This window comes from Octodon degus, unplaced genomic scaffold, assembly GCF_000260255.1.
Source record: "Octodon degus isolate 3935 unplaced genomic scaffold, OctDeg1.0 scaffold00092, whole genome shotgun sequence".
In the NCBI taxonomy this organism is placed as follows: Eukaryota; Metazoa; Chordata; class Mammalia; order Rodentia; family Octodontidae; genus Octodon; species Octodon degus.
In genome coordinates this window covers 6,386,803-6,395,744 of record NW_004524668.1, presented here as the reverse complement: position 1 = coordinate 6,395,744, position 8,942 = coordinate 6,386,803, and the positions used below count along the sequence as shown (strand labels likewise).

At 49.6% G+C, this 8,942-nt stretch overlaps 2 protein-coding genes across 6 annotated transcripts in view; one reads left to right on the top strand and one right to left on the bottom strand.

The window, feature by feature from the left end:
* The window catches only part of Emc1 (ER membrane protein complex subunit 1), a 32,318-nt gene extending 28,986 nt beyond the window's left edge, over window positions 1-3,332 (bottom strand). For all 4 annotated transcript variants that reach the window (XM_004637667.2, XM_004637668.2, XM_023722487.1 and 1 more), the window contains exon 1: window positions 3,145-3,332. In XM_004637667.2, the coding sequence (XP_004637724.1) occupies window positions 3,145-3,239 (95 nt within the window). In that variant the 5' untranslated portion in view covers window positions 3,240-3,332. The remainder of the gene's footprint in view (window positions 1-3,144) is intronic.
* A 4-nt stretch (window positions 3,333-3,336) lies between these two features.
* Mrto4 (MRT4 homolog, ribosome maturation factor) lies at window positions 3,337-8,823 on the top strand. 2 transcript variants are annotated; one of them, XM_004637666.2, is made up of 8 exons: window positions 3,337-3,576; window positions 5,451-5,509; window positions 6,427-6,530; window positions 7,150-7,231; window positions 7,472-7,539; window positions 7,812-7,963; window positions 8,280-8,356; window positions 8,458-8,823. In XM_004637666.2, the coding sequence occupies exons 1-8, from the start codon at window positions 3,549-3,551 to the stop codon at window positions 8,611-8,613; spliced, it is 726 nt and encodes a 241-aa protein (XP_004637723.1). In that variant the 5' UTR covers window positions 3,337-3,548; the 3' UTR covers window positions 8,614-8,823. The 2 variants fall into 2 exon arrangements, with proteins under 2 accessions (XP_004637723.1, XP_023578256.1); XM_023722488.1 differs by lacking the exon at window positions 3,337-3,576 and adding an exon at window positions 3,618-3,650.
* The last annotated feature ends 119 nt before the right edge of the window (window positions 8,824-8,942 follow it).

The window sequence follows — 8,942 nt, the reverse complement described above, 5'->3', positions numbered from 1 at the left end:
ATGCCAGCCAGCCCTGCCCCCTGGTGGGCTGAGCTGGCCACACACACACACACACACACACACACACACAAATAAATAAAATTTAAAAAAAAAAAAAAAAAAAAGAAGTAGAACCAAAACAAAAACCTGACTATAAATCCCATTCTCTTTTAAAATACTGTTGTTTGCAGGGTGTAGTGGCAAATGCCTGTAATCCCCACACTCAGGAGTTTAAAGCCAGCCTGAGCTATACAGTCAGATCCTATCTCAAAAAGTATATACATACATACATACATACATATTATTGTTTGGCTGAGCACAATGGCACATGCCTATAGTCTTAGCTACTTGGAAAGGTAAGGCAAAAGTATTGCTTGATCTCAGAAGTTCCATCCTGAGCAACACAGACAGACTCAGGCACAAAAACAGTACCAAGGACCAGCCAGATAGCTCAGTGGACTAAAGCACCACCTTAGGCAGAGCCCAGGGTCCGGGATTTGATTGCTGGCACCAAAAGCCGTGCCAGCCCTGCCCCCAGGGCATGCTGAGATGGTGATTGAGACTGGGTATTTTGGCAGATACCTGTAATCCCAGCTCTTGGGAGCCTAAAAACAGAAGGATCACTATGAGTCTGATCTAGGTAATGAGACCCTGTACACCCTGTACTAAATAGAAGCGCGTACCTGGCAAGCTCAAGGTCCCAAGTTCAATACTCCGTGCCACAAAAAAAAAAGAAAAGATTCCTTGGCAAAAATAATTCTCTCGGGGGCCGGGGAGATGGCTCAGTGGAATAAGCACTTCCCTGGTAAGCGCAAGGGCCTGAGTTCAATCCCCAGTTTCCGCAAAAAAATAACAATAATAATAATTCTCTCAGTACATGAGAACAATGTATCTCCAGATATGATAGAAAAGTATAAAATTCATGCTGCTATACAAAAGAATCCAGCCCAAGAGAAAAGTCAAAAAGTCATCAAAGTTAAAAAGAAGGGGCCAGGGAGATGGCTCAGTGGAATAAGCGCTTCCCTGGCAAGCGCAAGGGCCTGAGTTCAAACCCCAGTTCTGCGGAAAAAAAAGTCAAAGATATAGCCATCCCCAAATATTCCTAAAGATATAGTGACTCAAATAAAAGGAAGTATCCTCATGGAGTTGAGAGGACTACTGAGGACTAAACAAACTTTTCTATAAAGCCAGGCATAATGATGCCAGCCTGTAATCTCAGTACTCAGGAGACTGAGATGGGAAAACTGCAAAAAGTTCAAGGCCAGCCTGGGCTACATATTAAGTTCAAGGCCAGCCTGGAATACACAGTGAGAACCTGTCTCAAAAAAAAACTCTGAAGCAGTTCTGGGCATCCTCTTTTGTGTCTTTAGTTGTGCTGTCATGGCTGCCTTGATGTCATGAATGGATTCAAAACATTTCCTTTCATGGTCATTTTGACTTTGCAGAAGAAGTTACATGGTGCCAGATCTGATATATCAGAGGATGAAGACTCACATAATGTTTTTACAAGCCTGTCTTCTTTTTAGATGGCACTAGGTAGCATTACTCGCTACATTTTTTTTTTTTTATCAGACTCTGTAAAGACACTCACAAAATTGAACTTACAGCAGTGTCTCAGAAAGTGGCAAGGATGGCATAAGTGTGTTCAGAAAGGGGAAGCATACTGAGGGGGTAAATGGCAATGTGTCCTTTACCGTAATATTTTTGGGGAGGATTACCAGGAATTGAATCCAGGAACCTTGTGCCAAGGCAGGCAGGCAGGCAGGCAGCGCACCACTGAGCTACATCCCCGGCCCCCAAAGTGAACATTTATTTATTTATTTATTTATATTTTAGTACAGGGTCTCACTACATTGAGATCAGACTCACAGCGATCCTCCTATTTTCAGCCTCCCAAGCGCTGGGATTACAGGTGTGTGCCATCACACCCAGTCTCACTTGCCAGACTCAGCGCACTCTGGGGGTGAGGCCCACAGAGCATGCTAAGCTATCTTCACTCCACTGAGCTATCTGGCCGGCCCTATGAATTTTTAAATTTAAACATTTACTGTACATTTCAACCATACTTTGCACAACCACTACCATGGGAAATTTCCAATGTTTTACTTCCTTCTGTTTGCTTTTCAAGTTGAAACTGCATAGTGTTCTGCTACAGTCTCTATATGGACACTACACATAACACTGGAAACACACACAGCACTAAAAATGTTACAATGCACTTGTCACTGTCCAGCATATAACAAGCACTCAACATATACATCAATCTGAGATTTTTTTGGGGGGTGGGGGCTGGCTCAGGCTGCCTTAAGGGCGGGTCTGGTAAGGCAGGTGGAGGTGGGGATCGAACTGCGGTATTCTGCGCCTGCATTTGCACCAGCAGGCGCTTAAACTGAGCTAAACGGCAGGCCCCCCAATCTGAGATAGTAAAAAAGAAAAAACAACTTCACAGAAGAGAGACCTGACCTGGGCCCTGATGAGCCCAACTTTGTGTCAAGTACTTTAAAGGGATTATCTCATTCATCTTCACAATGATCGTAGGAACTCGTGGGTCATTACTCCATTTAACAGACAAGCCCAAGGCACAAACTGGCTAAGTCGTTTTTCCAAGATCACGCAACAAACTGGCAAAATGGAAAGCAGAAGAGGCTTAAGGAAATCTAGCAGCCTGAATACACAGCACTTGTAGCTGATGGGAGTTGGGGGCGGCCATTCTGAGCCAAGGGCCACCTTCCCACGAAAGGAGGCGAAATAGGACTCAATACAGGACTTAAAAAGATCTAGCCCTTGTTCATCTGACCAAGTGATGACAGCCAGCTGGAAGAGAACGGAAAGTTCACCGACACCCGGGAGACAGAAACCTGACAGTCGTAGAAGCGGGACCTGACGTGGGAGGAGGGATCAGACCAGAACCCCAAATCAAGTCCAGCTTCAACAATCACCCTATAAACACCAACTAAGATCTCCCCTAGCACTTGGCTTACTACTCCTCCGTGGAAGCATTAAGTTTTTAACTTTTGAACAGGGGTCCCACGTTTTCATTTTGCACGGGGTGCAGCAAGTTAGGCGGCCGATCTTGCTCCACAATAACCTCTCCCCTTTCACCAGATAGGAACCGGTTATGGAAAACAGCCACCTCCTTCCCGAACCAGCCCCACACGTACGCACCAATCAAACTTCCCTACTTGGTCTTCATAAACCGCGACCGCAGGGACAAGCAGCACAACCCAGAGCCACAGCCCGGAACCCAGCACCGCCGCCATGACTGAAGACCCAAGAGTCTTTGCGCCGCCCCGGCATGCACCGGGCCGCAGGCTCCGCCTCCCTGAGCTGCGACCGAGCGAGAGGCTTTTGGTGAGCGTCGGGCGCCTCAGCGGCGGCTGAGACTCTTGGGAAGTCTTCCCTGCCACACGAGAGAAAGCGCAGGCGGCGGCCTGGCGGAGACGGCCGGCTCACAGCTCGGATTGGGTCAGGCGCGCGCGAGGACAGCTCCGAGGGCCTTCCCAGAGGCCCCCGCGCCGCCGAGGTCCTGACGAGCCACACCGCCTTCCGGCGCACGTGGTCTCGGCGCGATGCCCAAATCCAAGCGCGACAAGAAAGGTGGGCGAAGGGGCCCTGGGGTCCCGGCGGGAATCTCCGTGGGCTGACCGCCTGGCCCTCGCTACAGGCGTCAGGTAGACTGAGTCACGGAGGGGAACGTCCGGTCCTCCGTACAGAGCTCCGCGGCCACTGCGAGGGGTGGGATGGGGCGTCCCGGAGCCGGGTCGGGTCCCTGGGGCGGAGTTTTTGCCAGGCCTCTTGTGCTTCTGTCGGCTCTGTGGGGCGGAGAGATAGCTTCCCACCACCCAGACTGTGCCCGACCGACGTCGCGGTAGCCACTTTCTCCGTCTCAGCCCCAAGCCACCTTCTCTCCGTTTGTATCTCAGCTTCCCTCTCCTTTTTTCAGCACTATGTTGGTTCCGCGTCCGGTAGTAAGACCTTCAGTCCCTCTTGGCAAGCTTGTAACCCGGAATACGGTCTCAGTTTGCAGGGCAGCTCCAAGGTTGCCTTTACTACGGTGCTGTGGATCTCGTTCTGCATCTGTAGCGCATTCAGCAGATATTTAGGGACCTGACAGTTTATAGGCAGCGGAAGACACAAAACTTAAAATAAGGAAGGACTGCATTCACGTAGCTTTTTATTCGGGAAGTACTGCGTACCCCAACCCCTAGTTGAGTAAATTCGTGACGGGTAGTGATGAGTTTCAGAGAAAAAAAAAAAAAAACTGAAAAGAAAATGCAGGTGATGTTACTTAAACGTGGTCAGAAAAGGTCTTCCTCGATGAGGTGACAAATGAGCCAAAACCTGAGGAAAGGAGGTGAGCGACCTGTGGAGTTATCTGAGAGAAGGTTGTTCTAAGTTGGAAAACGCAGTGCGAGAGCCTAAAATGAGCATAGGTGAAGTGTTCTGGAACTACCTGTAATGCCTGGAGCAGAATGATTAAATAGGAGGAGGAGGGAGGGAGGGCAAGGCTTCAAGGCCTTTGTGAGGAAATGGGTAGACATGCTAGTCCTTGGAGAGAGGAAAAAAATAGTATAAAAGAACAGTGTGGTTTAACTTTATGTTTAACTGGTAATGTTTGAGAATAGCCTAAGGAAGATGGGACGGGGGCAAAAATGGAAAGTCAAAGCCAGCAGCAGCAACCCAGGAGAGATATGTGGGCTTTGGCTAGAGTCACAGCCACGGAAACAATGGAAGAGACCAGCTGTTTGCCCTCCTTTGCTGCCTCTGCCACTGGCTGGTGTGATTGCCTTGACTATGTGTGGCTTGTGAAGGAGGCCACTGGGTATCCAGGCCACTTCCTGAGAGAACCTACTGCTTTATATTTGGTGCTCTGGTAAGAGCATGTGGATTAATTTGATTCTGTGGAGGGAGTCCTAGCCAGGTCTGGCAACTACCAAACTGGGGGGATAATTGGGCCCCTGTAGAGGTCCTTGTCCCACTACAAAGCAGCAATATTGCATCCATGAGTCCAAATTGCAGTGTTGAAACACAGACAGACATACAGTGGGAGAAAGATGGTTCCCAACTTGCATTGCACAGCATGGAAGCCCTTAGTGGCTTCTGCCTACCATGGCCAAGAGCAGAAAGAAACATGTCTAGACCAGCAGGCTAGAGCTCCCACAGAAAGCGCTTCAACAGAAAGGGCAAGGTCTGCCCCCACACTGCAGTAGGTTCAAGGTCAGCTGCAGGGCTAAGGAACACTGGGTTTGTGTAAGTGGCAGGAGAGACAGCCAGGGATCTCCACACCTAGGAACACTAGACAGTAATTACATTGTGGACCCTGGGAGTGGCGTTGTGTGCCAGAAGTGATGATAGCCACAGCCTTGCTGCCCTCCCTCAGCCTGCCTTGCAGCCGAGCCATGAAAGGGGGAAATGAAGGAAGTCTGCAGGGTACCCAGACTCATCTCTCATTTCTTTCTTCTTTGTATTAGTTTCCTTAACGAAAACTGCCAAGAAAGGCTTAGAACTGAAACAGAACCTGATAGAAGAAGTAAGTGTGGGCTGCTTTCATTGGGGTAGGGGGAGTTAATATGTAAGTAGAAGCTGCTGGTCCAGCCTGGTCCTTTCCTCCTGTTAACAAGCATAACACCATAAAAACTCGTGATAGGAGGATCTCCAGCTGTGATTGAAATCTTGGCATGTGCACTGCGCGGCTTCGTGTTTTTTCACACCTTCCTCCTCGGAACTCTGACATAGATAGGAGCTTCTAAGTAATGTTATTGCTGTTTTGCAGTTGGGGTAACTGAAGCTAAGCAAGGTTTGTAGCTCTTCCAATGTCAAAGGCTAAGGAGTCTTAACAGGCACGATGACTGCTCTGATGACCCAGCAGCCTCAGTTTCAGGCTCACTGAGAGCAGAGTCACCTGCTGCACAAAAATTCCATCCCTTAAGAATAGAATCATGGGCTGGCAAGATAGCTCAGCAGTCTAAAGCACTTGCTTAGGCAAAGTGCAGAGACCTTGTTTCAACCCCTAGCACCCCGTGTTGCACCAGCCCTGTCCCTAGGGCAGGCTGAGCCAGCCACAAAAAAAAAAAAAAGTCACACCTCATTGTGGCTTCAGCTAGTATCAGCACCAGAGCAGTCCTTTGAACCAGTTCCCCTTAGCAGATAATGAGGTGCCAGTGTTTCCATTTAGCAGACGCCACGGATGTTTCTAGTCCACAGCTCTACAGTGAGTGGACCAAGCAAAGCAAAAGGAAGTGACTAATTGCACTATTTAGTGGGGTAAGTTAGACACCAAGGACAGGCATATGGTCCAGCTTCCCCTGTACTTAGTGACTTTAATGTCAGTAATGGCAGTGAAGAGAACCAGATTAAAGGCCTAGAGCAGCTTCTTTCCCATCTGGGGCACAGTTGCCCAGCCCACAGTGTCACTTAAACTCCAGAGCCTCATGAATTGTCCCACAGCTTCGGAAATGTGTGGACACGTACCAGTACCTCTTCATTTTCTCTGTGGCCAACATGAGGAACAGCAAGCTGAAGGACATCCGGAATGCCTGGAAGCACAGCCGGTGAGTGGGCAAGAAGAAGGACCAGGCAGCTCTCTGCCAGCACAATAAGAACAGTGTCTGACCCTTTGGGTCCCTGGGTCACATAGATGGCACGTTAACAATGGTAAATGCTACCTCTACAGATGAGTACTTTCTAAACGTTAAAGATGGCCTTGTGCTGAACTCTAGAGCTATAGAAACAATGAGAAGATAGGACTTGATAATTCCTCAGAGGATGTTTGACAGTTGCTTCTTTTGTGAGAAGTTGCCCTTGACCCTGGACTTTGAGCATTATGCAGATTCAGAATGTCAGTGTGGCATCTGCCAGACCAAGGTCAAGCTATGGCAGATGGCTCTGGGGTCGGGCTGTTGCTGCACCAATTCTGAGAGAAATTGTTACATGATGCCCACGATGTGGGCTGGCAACAAAATGTTACCTGTGTCAGATTCTGAGGGTGGACAAAGAATGAAAGGAAACCTAGGGAGGCCTGAGCTGAGACAGAGAGGTGGGCTTCATGGGACGTGGAAGTCTCTGGATACAGCTGCCACATGTGGGTCCAGGCTTACTGGGCCCTGGGGCTGGTTGCAGTTGCCTGAGGGAGAAGTGAGGCGCTTCTATTCATATCCTTTCTCTTGGCAGGATGTTCTTTGGCAAAAACAAGGTGATGATGGTGGCCTTGGGTCGAAGCCCAGCTGACGAGTACAAAGACAACCTGCACCAGGTAAGCCACTCTGGAGGGGCTAAGGCCAGCTGTCTTTTCTACTGCTCCTACGTGGCCACCCTGGCTAACAGCTCTGGGTTCCCCTTAACCTCCAGACCCAGGGAATTGTACCCTTATGTGTCACCCCCTCCACCCCTCTTTTTTCTCTGATAACTGAAAATGTCTTTAGACAGTACCAGATGTACCCTGTTGGAGAGAACCATCCTCAGTATAAAATCAGTGCTCACTTTTGATTTACAGGTCAGTAAGAAGTTGAGGGGTGAAGTTGGCCTCCTTTTCACCAACCGCACAAAGGAAGAGGTCAATGAGTAAGTCTCCCTGCGGAACGGAGGGGAGAAGATGAGAGGATTCCAGGACTAATGCGGGGACTGCCCAGTTTGCCACATGAACTTGGAACTGACTCCTAGAAGCCTCTTACTTAGAGCAGTGAGCTGTGACCCTCTAGTGTCTCTGCCCTGGTGCTCCAGCCTGGCCACCAGCCTGGGGAGGCCTAGAGTCACACACAAAGCACTCACTAGGGGCTCAGTTTCAGTTGGCTGGGGGTTCAGGAACCTCCCCTGTCACCACTTGCTTCCCTAAGGTGGTTCACAAAATACACGGAAATGGACTTTGCCCGAGCTGGGAACAAAGCAACTTTCACCGTGACCCTGGATCCAGGACCTCTGGAGCAGTTCCCCCACTCCATGGAGCCTCAGCTGAGGCAGCTGGGACTGCCTACTGCCCTCAGGAGAGGTACGAGTAGACCCCAGAGCTGAAAGGTGGCAGCCTAGAGCCCAAGACCACAGGCTCCCAGGCCCAGCCTTCCTGGTTGAGCACCTTCTACAGGCCCCCGTTTTCTCATGTGAGACAACACCCAGCTCATAGCTTAGATGGAAGTGGAGAGTGTCAGCCAGAATGCAGTACTAAAGGGACACTGAAGTGGTGACCATTGCCCACTGTGAACAGCTGTTGGGACAGGCAGCCACCACATGCTTCCCAACTCAGGACCATAGCAGCAAGTACTGTGCAGGCCTCTGAGCCAAAAGTAATTTGGCTTACCATTCTACAGGTGTGGTGACCCTTCTTTCTGACTACGAGGTGTGCAAGGAGGGTGATGTGCTGACCCCAGAGCAGGCCCGCATCCTGGTGAGTGCGGCCTTCCAGGCCTCTGGTGGGGGACCTCTGCCCTTCTCTGGCCAGCACTTCTGATAATCCGCATTCCTCTTGTGTCCCTCCGCCTCTTGCAGAAGCTCTTTGGCCATGAGATGGTCGAATTCAAGGTGACCATCAAGTACATGTGGGACGCCCAGTCAGGAAGGTTCCAGCAGATGGGAGAAGATGACTTGCCAGAGAGCGCACCCGAGTCTTCAGAAGAATCAGAGTCAGAGGGGGAGGACGACTGACTTAGACTCAGGACCAGAGTCTCCCAGCCTGTGCTCATCCCCCCGGAGCACAGGACTGTGGCCACCTTTCAGAGAGAGCAGCTATTTATTTAGTTGTGGATAAGGACAAGGAAGAGTAATGGGGACTGTTTCCATAAATAATGAAATTTTGTCTGCAGGTGTCTCCCTGTAGACAGCAAGAGACTCTTAGTGGGGGAAAAAAGACCTTTAAAAATTTAAAAAAAAAAAAAAAGGGCCAGGGAGATGGCTCAGTGGAATAAGTGCTTCCCTGGCAAGTACTGGGCCTGAGTTCAACCCCGGGTTCCGCAAAAAAAAAAAAAATTTTTTTT